Consider the following 21380-nt stretch of genomic DNA (forward strand, 5'->3'; position numbering starts at 1 on the left):
GGAGGAAAGAGGGACAGAAGTACTTGTTCCAAATCAGGGACAGTCCCTCGAAATCAGGGACAGTTGGGAGCTATGCTATAGGTTGCAGCCAGGGGCGTTGCTAGGGGGTGGCTATTGGGGCTATAGCCCCGAATCTGGGGCCCATAGCCCCGAGTCTCTTTCCGCAGGGTCCCTGCCTAACCAGCGGGTTGCGGCTGCTGCGGCAGGCGGGCTGACTGCATGAGAGAGGCGGAGTAGAGGAAAGAAGCGAGCTCTTCACAGCCGGGCCTCTTCAATTTTTGAGCGAGGTGCGGCGAGCAGCAGAGAGATGACATAATCTCTCACTGTTCGCCACAAATCGGCGCTCTTCCGCCCTCACAGCACGGTCATCGTGGAGCTCCACTTTGCAGCCAGACCCCCTTGCTTCAATGTCGGAGGTGCGGCGGGGAGCAGCGAGATGACATCATCTCTCACTGCCAGCCCTGCATCACTGCTCTCCTGCCCTCACTAAAGTAAGTGACAATCTGCAAATGGAGGCAGGAGACGTGGCAAGTGACAATCCACATCTAGTGGCAGGTGATGGCGGCAAGTAATACGCTGCATCTGGTGACAGGAGATGTGGCAAGTGACACGCCCAGGGCTCCCACTGATTCTGCAGTATGGTGAGTTGAACCACTTCATTAGAATGTAACAATAGAAATAATGCACTTCAATCACCCTGACACCATATCAACCATTATGCCATGATGATTGAAGCGCCAACACCAGCCATCGCCCATGAAAAATTGCTTACCACTGGTGTTCCCCCCCCCGCGGGCATGCAAAAAGGTTGGTGACCGCTGCTATGGGCTCTAGCCCCAGATCTTTTGCAGACCTAGAAACTCCCCTGGTTGCAGCTATACATATTTATATATTTTATCCACCAAGCACAGGGGTTTATACATAGAAATTTCAACATCCACCATCCTATTATCTAGGTCCTCTGTTAAAAAAAAATAAAATATATATATTTAATAGCGTGTTGGGGTCCTATTTTTTTTTTTTTTTTTTTTAAAAAGATACAGTTTTGAAAAAGATAAAAAGATGTCGATTTTTGGCCTGGAGCTGAACTGGTTAAATAATTCTTCTAAATGAATACTCACTAGCCACGTTGATTAAACCATTACTATACAACAAAAATGTTAGTATAACGTACAAAAAAAATATTATTTTACCACAAACTCCTTCAAACGTAGTAAATAAAAGGTGAATGAACTCTCCTATTACTGTGAACGAGAACAAACAAACACACACACACACACAATTCAGTCACATGACGAATGTCAGGGACAGCGTGATGACGTAGCATGGCTGCTTTTGATTTGTCCTGCGTCTCGTCGCCTGCGAAGTGACGTAAGGTGGAGGCGGTGCTTGGCGAATCGTGCTGGTGAGCGCGGTAAGATGTCTCGCAGGGCAGTGTTGTGGGTGATACCTGCAGGGATTGTGTGTGTATAAGATTGCGGGGTGCACAGTGAGTGTGCGCAGTGCCTGGGTCACGTGGGTGCAATGTAGCGAGCTGGTCATATGTGGTGTGCGGTCGGGAGCAGTATTGACGGGTGTACTTGTGGTTTTCCTGAGCGGCCACTAGCAAATGAATAATGTTGCTGGGGTTTGCACCAAGGTCACAGTGTAGATGGAGAAGTGGGGCCCCTATCTAGTGCGGAGGGGATAGGGGTGTATGAGTTACAGCAGAAAGCCCAACAAAAGTACACAGTGCCGCGGTGGGCGTGGTCTGTTTTCAGTTGGCGCTTTGGACGTGATGAGTGTGCGGTGTAGAGACTCGGCCACTAATACTGGGGGTAGAGCTTCTCTGTGCTCCTCATGAAGAGATGTGTGCATGCATTATGTTTGTGGTGCAGGTTTTTAGATGCGCAGTTTCGGGGCCATAAAAATGCAAGGTAGAGCTACATTTTTACTGCCTCCCCTCTTAAAGAGCAAGTAAACCCTGATGGGTTTTATGTCCCCCCCCCCCCCCTGCAAAGTAAAAGCATAATGGGCTAGTATGCATTGCATACTACCCCATTATGTTGCACTAAAATGCAAACGAAGTCCCTGCTGGTGGCCACGTCCATTTTCACCCCTCTTCTTTCCAGGGCCATGGACTCTGGCTCTGTGACTGGCCAGAGTCACGTAATGTTACTCCCGCGCGTGAGAGCTGATAGGCACGGGCCCTTTAGAAACAGCATGATTGTGTCCTTTCTTCAAGGCACGTGCGCCAGCATATATATATATATATATATATATGGTAAATATCTCCTAAACCATGCAGGTTTAAGAGATATTTCCAGTACCTACACGTAAGCCTTTTTATAGGTTTACCTGTAGGGAAAAGTGATGTGTAAGGGTTTACAACCACTTTAAGCTGGGGGTGTTTACATGCCGCAGGGGTGATGTCTCATGTCTGCGGCAAAAACTTCCCAACATGTGATCGCCGACCAAACGCAGCCTGTTAAAGTAATGCCAACACCCCCCAACAACGTGCGATGCATGTTTGTCAGTAAATATTGTCTTAAAGCGGAGTTCCACCCATTTACAAGTCAGCAGCTACAAAAAGTGTAGCTGCTGACTTTTAATAACTGGACACTCACCTGTCCCAAGGTCCAGCAATGCGGGTGCACGAAGTCCCACTCCTCTTCCCCTCCTCTGTGGTGCCGGCATTCTAACTGTGGGTGCCCAGCTGTGGTTCACAGCCAGGTGAGCTGTGAATGGCCGGGCAATCTTCTGGAACCTGTGACTTGTCCCAGAAGATTGCAGGGAGAGAGAGGTGATCTTCCTTCTGGTGCTGTGGCGCCAGGGGAGAAAGTGGGAGCTGGGTACCTGTTCCAACCTCAAAAAAATGACATGCCAAATGTGGCATGTCAGGGGGTCACCAGCACTTAAAGCGGAAGTTCCATTTTTGGGTAGGCAATGAGGAGGTGTGTCAGTCAGAGCTGGGGGTTACTACTGAGCAGGGGATCAGCATAGCTGGGGATACCAATAAACTGGGGATCTGCTAAACAAGGGTACCTATAGGCTGGGGATCTGCTGAACAAGGGTACTTATAGGCTGGGGATAGAGTTGCCACCTCATCCCTTTAAACCCAAACACATATGAATTACACGGGTTCTAAGGTTAATTTAATGCAGATAAGGCACCAAGTGAGTTTAATTACCACCTTAATCAGCCACAGAACCTGTGTCATTAATGTGTTCAATTTTAAAGGGATGAGGTGGCAACCCTAGCTGGGGATCTGCTGGACAAGGGTACCTATAGGCTGGGCAAGGGTACTACTGAGCTAGGGTTCTACAGGGCTCCTTTAAAACGAATAGAAAATTTAACACACACAGGGCATTTGTCAAGCTTTATTAAAGGCTAAGTTCACTTTTTTTTTTTTTTGTATCAATATACCATTAATCATCCATGGCTATATTTTGCAGATCACTTCAGATACTCCCTGGTGTACAGACAGACTAGCCAGTAAGACACAGGAAGGAGTTTACCAGCTGACATCATTAGCACACCCACTTCACCCATCAACTAAGTTTTCACAGCCTCCCCGGCATTCCTCCATGTGTGCATTTGCCTAGCTTCCCCAGAGTACCTTCAGATGGGCTCAGACTGCATGCTAAACTCCCTGGGGCCGCATGCAGTCCACGGGGCACCCCTTATGTAGTGCAAGAGCCTGCCTGATTGGATACAGAGTGATTGGATTGATCGTGTGTTGTCCTATTATATCGTTTCAGATTGTATAGTGTATGGCCACATTTATATGCCTAAAATTACCTAGTTACGCTTTCAGTGTCGTTAATGGCACACCAAATACACATTTTGTCACAAGAAAAAACGGGTGACAAATGAAGTAAAGAACGTAATAAAATGTTCCATGAGCTACCTTGCCAGGTGTAGCACAGCCCATTGAAATCAATGGACTGCCTTATGTGTGTGTCACTGTAAAAACGAGCCAAAAAACATGCGCTCCCACTATAGGTGTGAATGGTGCCTGAAAGTGAAATTGGTGCGATTACACAAGAACAATGAGGCTCCATTCACATATGTGTTTCTAAATGCACAATTTGCCATGTGTTTCAGATATGTTGCAAATTTGCATCATGTTTGTGTTGTCATTACATGCTAAAGGCTCCCCAAGTGTAACAAATGCACCGAAAACTGCAGTAATACACCATGCGCCGCTCCAAAAATAGTTTTGGAGCTTCTCTGGGGTGATTGTTGAGTGTAGGGTAGCCCATTCAAGTGAATGTGGGATGCCCTATGCGTGACAAGTGGGAATGCTCCAAAACAAAAGGCCTGACAACTAAGTGTTTCTGTCCACTCTCCCTTATGTACCTGTATAAAGATGACCATACCGTGAGGGGAAAAAAAAGTATTTGATCCCCTGCTGATTTTGTACGTTTGCCCACTGACAAAGAAAGATCAATCTATAATTTTAATAGTAGGTTTATTTTAACAGTGAGAGACAGAATAGCAACAAAAATATAAGGAAAAAACGCATTTCAAAAAAGTTATAAAATGATTTGCATTTTAGGCTTGGTTCACACCAGTGTTAATTTCATTGACTAAAAAATTTTAGTCGACTAAATGAATACTATTTTAGTCGACTAAAACTAAAATGGCATTTTAGTCAACAGACTAAAATGGGACTAAAACTGAATTGCCATTTTAGTCAAAAGACTAAAACTAAATTGAAATTTGACAAAATTAACACTGGCCTGTAGTGCATGTTCATACCTCAATACCATACATAATAACATATTAGATTTCTCACTCCAGCAGTATATAATGAGTTTGGAAATTGTAGAAACGAATGCATTAAAATTTAATTACACCCATTAGATTTTAGACGACTAAAATGTACTGGAGATTTTAGTCGACTAAAATATACTGGAGATTTAGTCGACTAAATACAACTAAAACAATTGCAGAAGACTAAAACTAAAATGCCATTTTAGTCCTAAGACTAAAACTAAATCGAAATTTGCTGCCAAAATTAACATTGGTTCACACTGGTGTGTTGTCTGACATTGGATGCGATTCACACCACACTGCAGTGCAAATCACATGTGAAGTTTTGCGGGACTGCAACATTGCAGTGGACAGATTGGACGCTTTTGGGACCACTGACATTTATACAGCGATCAGTTCTATAAAAATGCACTTTTTGCTGTATAAATGACACTGGCAGGGAAGGGGTTAACCCTAGTTGTGATCAAGGGGTTAAATGTGTTCCCAGGGAGGTGTTTCTAAGGCTCCTTTCACACTGAGGCGCTTTGCAGGCGCTAAAGTGCTAAAAATAGCGCCCTGAAAGAGCCGCTTAATGCAATCCAATGTGAAAGCCCTGAGGGCTTTCACACTGGAGCAGTGCACCTGCATGGCGGTCTAAAAAGTTCTGCAAGCCGCATCTTTGGAGCAATGTATTTACCGCTCCTAACGCGGCCCTTCCCATTGAAAACAATTGGGTAGCGCTCCAAACCTGCCTGCAAAGCGCTGCTGCAGCGGCGCTTTGTGGGCGGTTTTAACCCTTTTTCGGCCGCTAGCGGGGGTTAAAATCGCCTGCTAGCGCCGCTAAAACGATGGTAAAGCAGCGCTATATTTAGCGCCGCTGTACCGCCAGCGCCCGCACGCCTCAGTGTGAAAGTAGCCTTACTGTGGGGGGGAGTGTAGTGACTGCAGAAGGAGAGAGATCACTGTTCCTGATCACTAGGAACAGACGATCACTCGCTACTCCCCTGTCAGAACAGGGATCTGTTTGTTTACATTGATAGATCCCTGTTCTGGCTCTCTGTGGAGCGATCGCGGGTGGCCGGCAGACATTGCGCGCATGCCTGCTATAGTTCTTAAAAGAGCCGACGTACACCTATAGCGATTCACGGGAACGAGCCGACCTGCTGCAGTATGATGGCGGCTGGTCGGCAAGTGGTTAAATAGAAAGAAAAAGAAGTGCAAAATGCATTAAAAAACTGCATGCAAAAATGCATAAAAAACATGCGGGTTTAAAAACGCAAAATGTGCCTGAAAAACGCATCAAGCGCAGCCAAATAGATGTGAACTTAGACTATCTTGAACCTTCAGCTCCCTCTCCATATTTTTTATTGGATTAAGATCTGGAGACTGGTAGGCCACTCCAGGACCTTAATGTGCTTCTTCTTGAGCCACTCTATTGTTGTCTTGGCCGTGTATTTTGGGTCATTGTCATGCTGGCCCATTTTCAATGCCCTGGTTGAGGGAAAGAGGTTCTCACCCAAGATTTGACAGTACATGGCCCGGTCCATCGTTCCTTTGATGCGGTGGGATTGTCCTGTCCCTTTAGCAAAAAACACCCCCAAAGTATTAAGTTTCCACCTGCATGTTTGACGGTGGGAATGGTGTTCTTGGGGTCATAGGCAGCATTCCTCCTCCAAACACGGCGAGTTGAGCTGATGCCAAAGAGCTTGATTTTGGTCTCCTCTGACCACAAAACTTTCACCCAGTACTCCTCTGAATCATTGAGATATTCATTAGCAAACTTCAGATGGGCCTGTACATGTGCTTTCTTTAACAGGGGGACCTTGCGGGTGCTGCAGGATTTCAGTCCTTCACAGCGTAGTGTGTTACCAATTGTTTTCTTGGTGACTATGGTCCCAGCTGCCTTGAGATCATTGACAAGATTCTCCCGTGTAGTTCTGGGCTGATTCCTCACCGTTCTCATGATCATTGAAACTCCAAACTGTGACATCTTGCCTGGAGCCCCAGACAGAGGGAGATCGACCAGTTATTTTGTGTTTCTTCCATTTGCGAATAATCGCACTGTTCGAACTGTTATCACCCTCTCACCAAGTTGCTTGGCGATGGTCTTGCAGCCCATTCCAGCCTTGTGTAGGTCTACAATCTTGTCCCTGATATCCTTGGACAGCTCTTTGGTCTTGGCCATTGTGGAGAGATTGGCATTTGACTGATTTGCTTCTGTGAACAGGTGTCTTTTATAACATGCTGAGATTAAGCCCGGGTTCACACCTATGCGAATTAGAGGTGCGTTTCCGCACCTCTAATTCGCATAGCAGGAGAATGTGACTGGCTCCCTATGGAGCCAGTTCACATATCTCCGGGGCGGCTGCGGTGCGCACTGCACAAAAACGCTGTGCGTCTTTGGCTGCGTTTCAGGGCCGAATTCAGGCATAGAATCGGCCCTGATTCGTCCCTGAAACGGTGAACAGGGACGCACAGCGCTCCTGTGCGATCCGCAGCCCGTTGTGGTGTGAACCTGGGCTAAGAACTATCCCTTTAAAGCTCATTACCTGTATAGAAGACACCTGGGAGCCAGAAATCTTGCCGATTTGATAGGAGCTCAAATACTTACCTCACTCTTTAAAATGCAAACTTATAACTTTTTCGAAATGTGTTTTTCTGGATATTTTTGTTGTTTTTCTGTCTCTCACTGTTAACCACTTCCCGGCCGCGCTATAGCCGAAAGACGGCTGCAGCGCGGACTTAAATTTGCTGGGAAGGGGGTCCATGGATGTCCTCCCATGCTCGAGCGGCCTGCGCGCCCTGTGATCAGCAAGTCTATGAGACTCGGCTGATCAGAGACCCCTTACCACGTGATCAGCTGTCAGCCAATGATGACATCGGTCCCAATCACGGAGAGCCTCTGCAGAGGCTTCTGTGCCCACCAGCGTCACCAGAGGCACCTATAAATCACCAATCAGTGCGTCATCACCAGTGCTGCCTATCCATACCACCCATCAGTGTCACTCATCCGTGCCATCTTATCAGTGCAGCCTCCTCAGCGAATATCAATGAAGGAGAAAAATTACCCGTTTGCAAAATTTTAAAAACAAACTATGAAACTTTTTTTCTGTATTTTTTTGGTTTGTTTAGTAAAAAATAAAAACCCAAGTGGTGATTAAATACCACCAAAAGAAAGCTCCATTTGTGTGGAAAAAAATGATAAAAATGTATTTGGATACAGTGTAGCACGACAGCGCAATTGTCATTCAAAGTGTGACAGCGCTGAAAGCTGAAAATTTGGTTTGGGCAGGAGGGGGGGTTTAAGTGCCCAGTCAGTAAGCAAGAGGTTAAAATAAACCTACCATTAACATTCTAAGACTGATCATTTCTTTGTCAGTGGGAAAACAAAATCAACAGGGGATCAAATGCTTTTTCTCCCTCACTGTACACTATGCAATCTGACTGTACAATCTCTGTACAGTTTCCTTTAGATTTACCAGATACATGGAATAGGCGGACATACCTGAACAATCCATTAACCGCTTCCCGACTGGGTCCTGTATATATACGGCGTCAGAATGGCTCTGCTGCGCAAATTGCCGTATATACACTGTGGCTCTTTTAAGAGCTATAGCAGGCGTGCGCCCGCTGCACAGCGGGGGACCCGATGTGCGATCCCGCCCCCCCCCCCCCCTGCGATTGCGGGCACGAGAGCAGGAACAGGCATTTCTACTAAGTAGGAACAAAATATGTCTCCTCCCCCAGTCAGTCTAATCCCCTCAGTTAGAACACACCTAGGGAAGACACATTTAACCCCTTGATCACCCCCTAGTGTTAATCCCTTCCCTGCCAGTGACATTTATACAGTAATCAGTGGCTATTTTTAGCTCTGATCGCTGTATAAATGTCAGTGGTCCCAAAAACGTGTCAAAAGTGTCTGATCTGTCTACCGCAATGTCGCAGTCCCGATGAAAAATCGCCGATCACCTCCATTACTAGAAAAAAAAAAAATAAAAGTGCCATAAATCTATCCCTTTTTTGTAGACGCTACAACTTTTGCACAAACCACTTGATATACGCTACCAAAAATACAGTATGTAGAATACATATTGGCCTAAACTAAAGAAAATTTTTTTTTTTTTTAAATTGTGTTTCTTTTTCAAAATTGTCGCTCTTTTTTTTGTTTATAGCGCAAAAAATAAAAACCACAGAGGTGATCAAATACCACCAAAAGAAAGCTCACTTTGTGGGGAAAGTAAGGACATAAATTTTGTTTGGGTACAACATCACACGACAATTGTCAGTTAAAATAACATAGTGCCTTATCGCAAAAATGGCCTGGTCGGGAAGGGGGTCAATTCTTCTGGGGCTGAAGTGGTTAAATTTGTATCAAATCAGACAGGTTCTTGTACTACATAGCTGATGGGAGATCTAAGGCTACTTTCACACTCCGACCACCCGAGCTTTACCGGTAAAGCGCCGCTAGTTTTAGCGGCACTTTACCGACGCTGTCGTTCATATCCAGAAACACTTTATTATAGCATCCTTTGCCTGCAAGGATACCAGTTGCCTATATACCTATATTAAGCCCATCCCTCAGTCTATTCCGTGTCTATGCCGATCCCACTATTAATGACTCTTCACTTTCTCTATCCACATCTTCCACATGCTTTCAAATTCCTGAAGATTGCCCCTTTTTATGTACACCATTCTTTCCCTACCCAAGGTTTCATTCATTGTAGAGATCCAGTCTTTCACGGTGGGGGGCTCCTTTACCTGCCATCTAAGTGCTATCAACTTTCTAGCCTGAAACAGGGCCTGCGTGACAGCTAAGGTAGTACTCAACCTTTCTCCCATCACTCTTCTATGCCCCAGAATACAAGCCAAGGGCTCGTTTGCCACTGTCGTACCGAAAATATTTCCCAAGTTCCCAGTCACCTCCTCCCAGTATCTAAACAACTTGGGACACCTCCACACCATGTGAATGAGATCTCCCGTCCTTCGACACCTGGGGCAGTTGTCATTGGGCCTTCTCCCAAATTTAATAAGTCTTTTAGGAGTATAATAGGCTCTGTTTAACAGCATTAAGTGTGAGAGTCTCTGTGAAGGGGTCACAGAAACCTGCGCTCCCAACTCCAAAATTCTCGCCCATTGTTCCTGGGTCATTCCTCCCACCTCCTCTTCCCATTTAGCCTTTACCCCAAGGAGTATTTCCCTGCTATTAACCGATTTGCTTAATTGGTCATAAATTCTTGAAATTACCCCTCTAGTGGGGGTTATTTGAATTATGCACTGAAATAGAGGCATCTCTTCCCATCTCGGAGTCTGGGCTTTAAATTGTGCTTTAAGGGCATGTTCCAACCGGACATATAGGAAGAAAGACCCCCGGGGAAGCTTAAACTCCCTAACCAGTTCTGAAAATTTCTTTAACCCAGAGTCATTATATAATTGACTTAGCTTACTGAGACCAAGCTTCTCCCACTCTCTAAATATGCCTATCTTAAGAACTTCCTGCAAATTACGGTTGTTCCAAATAGGAGAGTAGGCTGTTAAGGCTCCATACCCCATCTTTTTCTTAACTGTTTTCCAAAGTTTGATTATCAATTTAATTGTTGGAAATTTAGATGGAGGACAAGGCAGTCAGCGAAAGCCTTCGGGGCCAGAGGTATTTTTGTTTCTTACATTTTTCTTTTTTTTTTTTTTTAATAAACGAATGGCCAAAAACTGGGTTTTTTTGTTTGGTTTGTTTGTTTTGTTTGTTTTTTCTCTCTTCTTTTTTGCCACTTTTTTTTTTGATGAATGAGTAGGGGTACAATGTAAAGTTGTTAAAGGGGGCTTTCAGATTTCGATAAGCTCCTCCTGTCCCCTCCGTTTTCTGACCTGCTGGGCTGCATGCTCGGATAAGGGTCTGGAATGGATTTTAGGGAGGATCTGCCATGTGTTTTTTTTTTTTTTTTTTTTCTTCTTCTTTAACTTTGATGTGGGGTTCCCCTTAATATCCAGACCAGAAGGGCCGCACTCTGTAGTAGAGCTGCACGATTCTGGCTAATATGAGAATCACAATTTTTTTGCTTAGGGTCCTTTCACACTGGGGCAGTTTGCAGGCGCTATGGTGCTAATAATAGCGCCTGCAAACCGACCCGAAAGTGCCGCTGCTTTAATTCCAGTGTGAAAGCCCCGAGGGCTTTCACACTGGAGCGGTGTGCTAGCAGGACGGGAAAAAAAGTCCTGCTAGCAGCATCTTCGGAGCGGAGTGTATACCGCTCCTGCCCATTGAAATCAATGGGATGGCGTGGCTATACCGCCGGCAAAGTGCCTCTGCAGAGGCGCTTTGCGGTGTTTTTAACCCTTTCTCGGCCGCTAGCAGGGGGTAAAACCACCCCGCTAGCGGCCGAATACCGACGGTAAAGCGCCGCTAACAATAGCGGCGCTTTACCGCTGACCCCGCCCCAGTGTGAAAGGGCCCTTAGAAAATAGATCACGATTCTCGCAGTGTAACATCATCTTTCACTTAAAGACCGAGCCTCTTTTTCAGACTCGGTGTTTACAAGTTAAAAACAAGTTTTTTTGCTAGAAAATTACTTAGAATCCCCAAACATTATACATTTTTTTTTCTAACTCCCTAGAGAATAAAATGGCGGTCATTGCAATACTTTTTGTCACACCGTATTTGCGCAGCGGTCTTACAAGTGCACTTTTTTGGAAAAATTCACTTTTTTCAATAAAAAATAAGACAACAGTAAAGTTAGCCCATTTTTTTTTAAATATTTTGAAAGATAATGTTACGCCGAGTAAATTGATACCCAACATGTCTCACTTCAAAATTTGCGACGCTCGTGGAATGACGTTAAACTTTTACCCTTAAAAATCTCCATAGGCGATGTTTCAAAAAATTCTACAGGTTGCATGTTTTGAGTTACAGAGGAGGTCTAGGGCTAGAATTATTGCTCTCGCTCTAACAATCGCGGCACTACCTCACGTGTGGTTTGACCACCGTTTTCATATGCGGGCGTTACTCACGTATGCGTTCGCTTCTGCACGCAAGCTCATCGGGACAGGCACTTTAAAAAGCATTTTTCTCTTATTTATTTTACTTGCTTTTATTTATTTTTACAGTTTAAAAAAAAAAAAAATTGGGTCACTTTTATTCCTATTACAAGGAATGTAAACATCCCTTGTAATAGAAAAAAACATGACAGGTCCTCTTTAATATGAGATCTGGGGTCAAAAAGTCCTCAGATCTCATATTTGGACTTAAATGCAATAAAAAAAAAAAATTGACATTTGAAAAAATGACAACAGAAAAATGGCCCTTTAAGACATATGGGCGGAAGTGACGTTTTGACATCGCTTCTGCCCTGATATAGTATGGAGACAGGTTGGGGCCATCTTCCCCTCACTTGTCTCCATACCCAGCCACGGACAGGTCCCGATTGCCTCCGCCGCTCCTGACGGCTCCGGTAAGCGGCGGAGGGTGCGGGAGGGGGGGGCCTCTCCCGCCGCCGATAACGGTGATCTCGCGGCGATGATTCCGCCACAGAGACCACCATTATCGTTAATAGGACCGCTCATTGAAAAGCTGGATATCTTGGTTGTGGCAGCAGCTGCTGCTGTTACCGAGATATCTATCTTTAAAGTTCCAAAGTATATGTACAGGAGCCAAGTGGTTAAAACAAAAAAAATTGGGCTAACTTTACTGTTTCTGTTTTTATTGTTTTTACTGTTTTGTTTTTTTTTTTTTTTATTCATTGAAGTGTATTTTTTCCCAAAAAATTGCATTTGAAAGACCGCTGGGCAAATACAGTAGGGCTGAAACAACTAATCGATTATGAAATTAATCGATTACTATTTTCATAATCGATTAATCGGCCAGTAACATAATGGGGGTTAAAAAAATGAGCCCTTTATAGTACAGAAAGAGCAAATAATGGCTACTGTAAATATTACTTTCACTGTTCTACGGTAAAAAAAATGAACCCCTTACAGTAGTGATTATCTGCTTTTTTTTGTACTATAAAGGGCTAATTTTATTTTTTTAACCCCATTATGTTACTAAACGTCTTAGGCCTGGTTCACACCTATGTGTTTTTAGGTGCTTTTTGCAGAAACGCACTAGAGTTCATTTACATGGTTTACTATGGGACACGTTCACATCTATGCTTTTTTCAGCCGCTGCATATTTGGAAAGGGTCAGAGCCTTTTTCTTAACCCAAAACGGTGCTTTTTTTTTTTTTGGTTCAATATACTTCAATGGAGAAGCTGCAGAAAAGCATGTAATGCGTTTTTACAGCAATTTGTGTTTTTTAATCTGCCCAACAACAAATTGGCCAAAAAAATACAAAACTGCAAATCGCAGCAAAATCACATGCGCAAAAATCAAAATGCACAGCAAAAAGCACTGCAGAAACAGATCAAAAGCAAACTGCATAGGTGTGTACCGAGCCTTATGCTGGCCACACGGATCAATTTTCAGACGAGAATATTCAGACGAAAAATCTTTGTACATTCTCGTAATGAAAGAATGTTGTTGATAATTTCTGTTTTTAAAATGCATGTAATTTCTGAACAAAAACCAAATGCACTGTCTGAAAATTCCTTTGATGAAGAAGTTTTTTATTATTTCTAAATTTTCCCGTCACTGTGGTTGAAAATGAACATCGATTTGACCCCACTAACGATTAGAAAATTGAACGAACGTTCTTAAAATGACTTTTTTTTTTTTTAAGGAAGACATTGTTTTTTAAATAAAAAAATTTGATCTGAGTCTGATTATATTTACCAGATTCACTATTAGTATATATACTCTAATAGTATATACAGTATATCCCTCCTCTAATAGTATATACAGTATATCTCTTCTGCCTGTTATTCTCACAGTGGATTAGAGATTTTGCTCCCTAGAGTCCCTAACCATATAGTTGGTTATTTATATTTACCACTGCATAGAGATATTAAAGAATAAATTACCTTTTTTTTTTTTTTTTTTTTTTTTTTTTTAAACTTTACATATTAAATAAGTTATACACCACACTTTTTTTTTTTTTTTTTTTTTAAGGTTATTAACCGATTAATCCAAACAATAATCGGCCAACTAATCGATTATGAAAATAATCGTTAGTTGCAGCCCTAAAATACAGTGTGACATAAAATATTGCAGCAATTGACATTTTATTCCTTAGGGTCTGTGCTAAAATATATATAATGTTTGGGGATTCTAAGAAATTTTCTAGCAAAAAATATTGATTTTAACTTAAACAAGTGTCAGAAAAAGATTTAGACTTTAAGTGGTTAAACTTCCTGCATTTACACATTAAAAACTTGGCAGACTGCCTGGATTTTTTCTTTACACACAGAAGTGTATCCCTTTGATCTAAGAAGGAAGTGTTAGTTATAGTGTTTCATCTTAAAAACTTGGCAGACTGCCCAGATTTTTTTTGACAGCTGAGTGAGCAGATAAGTCTCTCCATTTGTTGTCAGGGGGGTTGAATCGAGATCACGATATTTTTAACAATTAATTGTGCAACTCTACTCTGTAGTCAAGACACTCCACAAATCTCTGAGGAAGCGCTTATTCAGAACGTTATGAATAAGTACCTCTTAGCGTGAAATATGTCAACAGATCTCCCTTGGATTCTGCTGCTGTGGTGGTTTTACTCAGATTTTTGCTATAATAAACATTTTTGGGGGGTCCGGACTACAGTGTGTGGCCATGCACTTGTCCTATTAAAACAATGGCTAGCCTTGGAGGTGGTGTCTCCATAAATGCCTGGAATGGAGCAATTATCAATTGCCTGCACATGTGTTGTGCTATTCGCTTTCAAAACAAACTTGTGCAGTTAGTAGTAAGCAGACTGTAATAATGGTTGTTTCGGATAAGTGTACAGATCTAGCTGCAGAAATGGGGGTTATTCTCTATAGCCAAGCCCAACACATGGCAACTAGTTTGCAGGATGCCAGACATCAAACAGGACATATGCTGTCCAGGCCACAGCAAATATAGATCTGTGGTCTGTATTTTCATTGGAAAATTTAATTAGGAGGACAGGAAAGGGGGGAATAGAGGGTGCCATCAAAGTATATTTTGCCTTTCAATGATACTATAAATGCATGCATGTAACGTCTAAATTTAAGTTTGCACCAAATGTTTTACATTTCTTTTTTTTTTTAATTAGATGCTAACAGATTTTCACAAGACTTGATATTGCTGGTGACAAGAAATAATGGAGATCCTAGAAAATCAGCTCGACTGTACTCGCTGCAGTTTTCATGGAAGTGACTTCAAGAGTACACAAATTCACATGGGAACCATTCACCCAGAATTCTGTGAAGAAATTGATACTGGTGGCTTAGGAAAACTTGTTTTTTACCAGAAAAGTGCACGATTGTTCCATTGCCATCGATGCTTTTTCACAAGCAAGTTGTTTGCCAATGTGTATTATCATATATTAAGTCAGCATGCAGTGCCAGACAAATGGCGCAAGGAAACCAAGCCTATTGTTGAGCCCAAGTCAGAACCAGCTTCAGAAGTAGACTCTGAGAAGAATGATTCAGAAAGTTTGGAAAGTGAAGATGATAAGTATGTGGATGAGCAAGATCAAAGCAAGACAAATGAAGCTGTAAAGAGTGAAGAGAATGATACACTTACCTCTTGGCCAGAGAAAGCACCAACTCAGGATTACCCAGATAACTCGGACAGTGATTTTAAAAGCAACAGCATAGAGAAGGTTAGTGAGATGTCTGCAGAGACTAAAGATAAGGAGTCATTTAGTGAGCCTGATTTACTAGAGTCTGAATCCAGCAATACTAGCAGTAGTCTAAAAAAAACAAGCTCTGTGAGGGCTAAAGTTGGCATTGAATTTTCAGATGATGCAGCATCTTCTCTATCAAAGGACATACCAGAATTTTCAGATGACGACGATGAACCCGCTTTACCAGGTGGCATACCACATTTTTCAGAAGATGAGGAAACTGCACCTCAGGCAAAGGAGGCCGAGTCCTCTTCAGAAGATGACCTTATACCTGACCAGTCAAGAGGGATTGAGGACATTTCTGAGGATGAGATGCCACCTGAAGAAAAGCCTACAGATAACATGTCTGAAGATGAAGCTGCTCCTGTTCCATCAAAGGATCTCCAAAATTCTTCTGAGGAGGAAGAAAATGCGTCTGCCACAGGAAAAGAAATGGACTTTTCTGAGGATAATGAGGAAGATGCTCCAGCTCCATCAAAAGAAATAATGGATTTTTCAGAAGAAGACGACGAAGAGTCCACTATTATACCTAAGAATGCCATGGACTTCTCAGATGAAGAAGAAACTGCAAATGCAGCAAAAAATATCATGGAGTTTTCAGAAGGGGAGGAAACCACAAATGTATCAAAACATGTAATGGAATTTTCTGAAGAAGGAACATCAGGTTTGTCAAAAGACATTATGGAGTTTTCAGAAGAAGATGACACCCCAGCAATTTCAAAGGGTATTATGGAGTTTTCTGATGAGGATGAAGCTTATTCTCCTTCTAAAGATATGCCTAAATATTTGGAGGGCAATACAACTCCCACTCAGTTAAAAGACTCTGAGTATACAGATGATGCTCCTACTTCAGTAGTGAAAGGTTCATCCCCATTTTCAGAAGATGAACAAATTCCTGATGAGGGCACACCTAGTGAGCCGAAGGACTTTGCAGGCACCTCTGCAAATATAAATATTCCCGCACGCTTGCCTGGAGTTGCGCATTTTTCAGAGTACAAAGCTACACCGTGGTCTAAGGATAGACTTGAAACTATAAACACCACAGACATTTCTCTAACTGTTCATGAAACCATTGATGCATCAGATGATAAAGATGGTTTTGGTAAAGATGAAGAAATATTGAAACATGTTAAACGTGTAAAGGGCAGGTTTCATTGCTTGCTATGTGATTGTCGGCCTTTGAAAAGGGGGCCCATTCTACACCATCTGATCACCAGACATAATATGCCAAGTCCATTTATATGCAAAACCTGCGGGAAAACATTTGTAATGGAGACACACTTGAAGAACCATCTTGCATCTCACACTAAAGGCTTGTATAAATGTCACAGATGTAATTTTCAGACTGACCATCCAAGGGGTTTCAAAAAACATCAAACACACTGTGACAATCGCCACAAAGAAGAGGCCATTAAACCGGTTGATGACGTTAAAGCGGTTGATGAGGTTAAAGCAGTTGACGCTATTGCACCGCTTGACGCTATTACACCGCTTGATGATATTACACCGCTTGACGCCATTACAGCGGCTGATGCCATTAAACCACTGGACTTCAATGACATTCACGAGGATGACAATGAGGAAGATTGACTGTAACCTATAACTAACAGGACTCTCTTGATGTAAAAAAAACTGTGTAAGTTCAAATGGAAGCTGCCATTTTATGACTCCTAGGCTGCATGCTAATTTTGAGGTCCAAACTTTTACCTAAATAGTCTTACTTCTAGTGACAATACTGGCAGGGAGCAGCACAGGCCGAGTATGGATGCTTCATAGATATTTTGCTTGACCACAATTCATCTATTCTACACTAGAAACTATAGATCCCTGGAGAGCTATATAGTGAATTGTAGGTTAATTGTTTTTTTTAGAAAATTTCAAAATGGCAGTGATCTGATGCTAAGAAAAGTGTTTGGTTTTAAGTTTCTGAGGCATTTTTATTTTTGTCATTATTTTTTTTTAGTGCTGTCGATCCAGCTGGTTAAAGTGCCACTGAAAATAAAACGGCTTCTATCTTTGTGTTGGTGGTGACAATTTTAAGCATTGTGTGAACATCATCAACTCAAAGCAGTTGTGTAAATAGAGCTGCAGCTCTTAGGCATAGTCTGTATATTGTATTCTGCTTTTCTAGTGCATTCTGTTACTGTGTGTGCATTGTTTTGTTTTTCTACAGTACTAATGTGGTTTTGGAAAAGTAAATAACTTATGTACTGCTGTTTGTGATATTGTTTAAGAACCGTGATAGCGACAATATCTTAAAGTTGTGTTTATTTAATGTAGCCATTTGTGTTGGACTTTAATTCTTAAATTCTACATTTAAAGGGATTGTAAAGGTTCGTTTTTTTGTTTTTTTTTTGTAAATAACAAGCATGTTATACTTACCTCATGTGCAAGGGTTTTGCACAGAGCGGCCCCGATCCACCTTTTCTGGGGTCCCCCGCGGCGCTCCTGGCTCTTCCTCTTCTCGAGTGCCCCCACGGAGAGCCGCTTTCCAAGGGGGCACATGTGCGGGCGCACTCCCTACTCCTGCTGCAGCAGGACTCTGCCCCGCCCCCCCGACTCCCGTGTCACTGGCTTTGATCCAGTGAGGACCCGAGACAGCAGCTGGAGCTGCTATGCTTGTCCCCGTTGCTGGAACGATTGGCTCAGGTAAGAAAAAGGTGGGGGGGGGTACTGCAGCACAAAAGGTTTTTCACCTTACATTAAGGTGAATAACCCTGAGGGTTTACAACTCCTTTAAACTGATCTGGAGCAATTATGCAAATAAAGGGTTCTGACATCAATTGCTAGATCCTTGTTCCAGGTAAGTGACTTTAAACGTTAAGTGTTTTTCAGGTCGGTGATTATTAGGTTCCATATATCTCACAGTAGTGGTTTCCTTAAAAAATACAGTATTTGCTTTATTCTACGGGACTGTGTGTTTTTTTTCAGTTTAATATACTGTAGATGCTCTTTTATGCTATTTTAAAAGAGGCAGTTGCAGTGTGATAGCACTGTGTCGGTTGGCTTCTTTGTCTGGCTTACATGGTATATATACCTATATTAAATAAATTTTGGTACTGCCATCGTTTGATTTATATTTGGGGTACATGAAGTTGAAACGTTGTCAGGAATTGTTTCCCTCACTTCTAGAGTCAGGACTTTTGGCATACAGAGATTTGTGCAACCTCTGGCTAGGCAGTGACATTATGGGCGTTGTGAAAATACTGCGCTATACCCAATAAAGCATAAACAAAGAGCTGCTAACACACAAACAAACCAAGTGAAAGTGAAAACTGAAAACTGGTCTCCTGTAGGCCTCGAACTCCAATCCGAACAGTGATAGATGTAGGTAAAAGCAGAAGTTCCCGAGGATTGGACACCCACCAACCAGATCCAGCAGTGAAGGGAAAATCAATTTAAATGGTCTTTCTTTACCTCGTTCTCTATACAGCATAAGGAAATCAAAAAGATATTTAATAAACATTGGAAGGTCCTATTGAACGATCGTGTGTTGGGCCCTGTCCTACATGATCGGGCGGGCATCATCTTTCGGGATACCCGCTCTATTCAGAATGAGGTCGCTCCAAACACCATAGACCCTCCCCGTTCCGTTTCCTTGACACATGCACATATACACAGGACACAGACACATGCACATATACACAGGACACAGGTACATGATACATGCACATATACACAGGACACATGCACATATGCACAGGACACAGGGAGGTATACAGCTGCAGATGGGCATTGTTGACCCTCTTTTTCCACTTACATTACACTTGCTGCATTTCTCACCCTTGTCTTATACTTGGGTCAATAAGTTTTTCCCATTTTTTTTTTTTTTTTTGTGGTAAATTAGCGCTTCGACTTATACTCGAGTATATACGGTACCTCAGGGAGCAGAGTAATCTTGTGAACCTCAGCAGTTAAAGCTGGGGCAGAGATGGGACTATTTAATGATGTTTGGGTGCACATGGAGTAATCCTGTCTGGTGCAGTTTCCAACAAATTAAATGGCCTCTTCTTCTTCTATATCAATACTCTGGGGCAGGCCGGAACTTTGTCAGGAACTGCTGCAGTGAGAATTTCTCCTCTGGTGCCCAAAAATTATTAAATGAGAAGTAGGGTCAAAGCTCTTTTGGCATTTCCCTTGTGGGTCACAGGAGTGCACTTCCTTACCCATAATATTTAAATTCTTTTAAACATGAATGACTGTTGGGGTTATAGGGAGCACATAAAAAGTAGGACCCATTTACACTTTAGCATTGGGTTGTGTTATTGCATATGCATTAACGCGAATTGTGTCACGTAATGAGCGTTGCATTAAAGGAGAAGTATGGCCAAAGCTCTTTTGGCCCTACTCTCCTGTGGGTGCAATTAATTCTGCTTTCCTGTGACCTAGATTCAGCTGAAGTCTGCTCTCGGCTGAAGTTACTCAGCCGGTCCAGACACTGGAGGGATCCCAACTTTAACGTCAGGATCCACCCAGATGCCAGAGCTGGCTTAGCCTCTTGGCGCATCACTGGGAGCCTGAGCCAGCCACTATTGCCCCCTCCACAGTCTAGTGCTCTATGAGCGCTGGAAGGGACTAGCGGAATGCTGGTGAATGATAGTCACCGGCTCTCTGCTCACTGAAGGTCAATACCTGCGCGATCAGCGTTCTTTGATTGTTCAGTTGTCGACCCTTATGGCCAATGATAGATTAATTCTGATTTGACTTATTTAGTATGGCAATGCAAATGATAATGCAGCAGGCTGTATTATGTACATTATATGTGCCTGACCCCTGGAGCCTGTGTGTTACCCACTCCTTATCTCTGTACATAACAACATATAACTTTTTACAATTTATCACATGACAATCGCGGCACAATTGCAAAATGTTTGTAGTGCCATTCAGGATGAATGCCCATGATTCCAAATCGCCGATATGTGAACAAAGTCTAATACCCTTTACGCACGGTTGGACTTTCCGACGGAATATGTGCGATCGGAGCTTGTTGTCAGAAATTCCGACCGGGTGTGGGCTCCATCGGACTTTTTCCATCGGAATTTCCGACACACAAAGTTTGAGAGCATGCTATAAAATTTTCCGACAACAAAATCCGATCCTTTAAATTCCGATCGTGTGTAGACAAATCCGACGGACAAAGTGCCACGCGTGCTCAGAATAAATTAAGAGACGAAAGCTATTGGCTATTGCCCCGTTTATAGTCCCGACGTTCGTGTTTTACGTCACCGCGTTCAGAACGATCGGATTTTCCGACAACTTTGTGCGACCGTGTGTATGCAAGACAAGTTTGAGCCAACATCCGTCGGAAAAAAACGATGTTGTCGGAATGTCCGATCAATGTCCGACCGTGTGTACAGGGCATTAGACTCCCAAGGCTGAAAAGGTCACTGCTGCAGAGAACAGTGCAGCTGTCTTTTGCAGACACCAGCATACTGCAAAAGTTTTAACTTTCTTTAAATCAGTGTTTTGTTTGGGGTTTTTTTTTTTTTTTTTTAAGTAGAAAAATGTTTTTTTATATTAAAAATATTGGACCCACAATAAACTCTCATCCTTTCTCCTTTTTCAGTAGTGTCACTCAAGTAAACTCAATGGCCAGGGTTGGCAAAATATAATTACAGTAGTTTCACATCCCTAATTGTATGTATAAAGTTGCTCATATACAGTACATCCGGAAAGTATTCACAGCGCTTCATATTTTCCACATTTTGTTATGTTACAGCTTTATTCCACAATAGATTAAATTCATTATTTTCCTCAAAATTCTGAAAACAATACCCCATGACAATGTAAAAGAAGTTTATTTTTAATAAATTTGCAAAGATTTCAAACAAACTAAAAAATCCCATGTACATAAGTATTCACAGCCTTTGCTCAATACTTTGTTGAAGCACCTTTGGCACCAATTACAGCCTC

General features: G+C 42.6%; 1 protein-coding gene across 2 annotated transcripts; it reads left to right on the forward strand.

The window, feature by feature from the left end:
• The first annotated feature begins 1270 nt into the window (after positions 1–1270).
• On the forward strand, positions 1271–17484 carry CHAMP1 (chromosome alignment maintaining phosphoprotein 1). Of its 2 annotated transcripts, none has more exons than XM_073614738.1 (2): positions 1271–1414; positions 14892–17484. In XM_073614738.1, exon 2 carries the CDS (start codon positions 14940–14942, stop codon positions 17055–17057), a length of 2118 nt encoding a protein of 705 aa, XP_073470839.1. In that variant the 5' UTR covers positions 1271–1414; positions 14892–14939; the 3' UTR covers positions 17058–17484. The 2 variants fall into 2 exon arrangements, with proteins under 2 accessions (XP_073470839.1, XP_073470840.1); XM_073614739.1 differs by having other exon boundaries at positions 1280–1405.
• Positions 17485–21380: the final 3896 nt, after the last annotated feature.

The sequence above is a fragment of the Aquarana catesbeiana genome, linkage group LG02 (genome assembly GCF_042186555.1).
Source record: "Aquarana catesbeiana isolate 2022-GZ linkage group LG02, ASM4218655v1, whole genome shotgun sequence".
In the NCBI taxonomy this organism is placed as follows: Eukaryota; Metazoa; Chordata; class Amphibia; order Anura; family Ranidae; genus Aquarana; species Aquarana catesbeiana.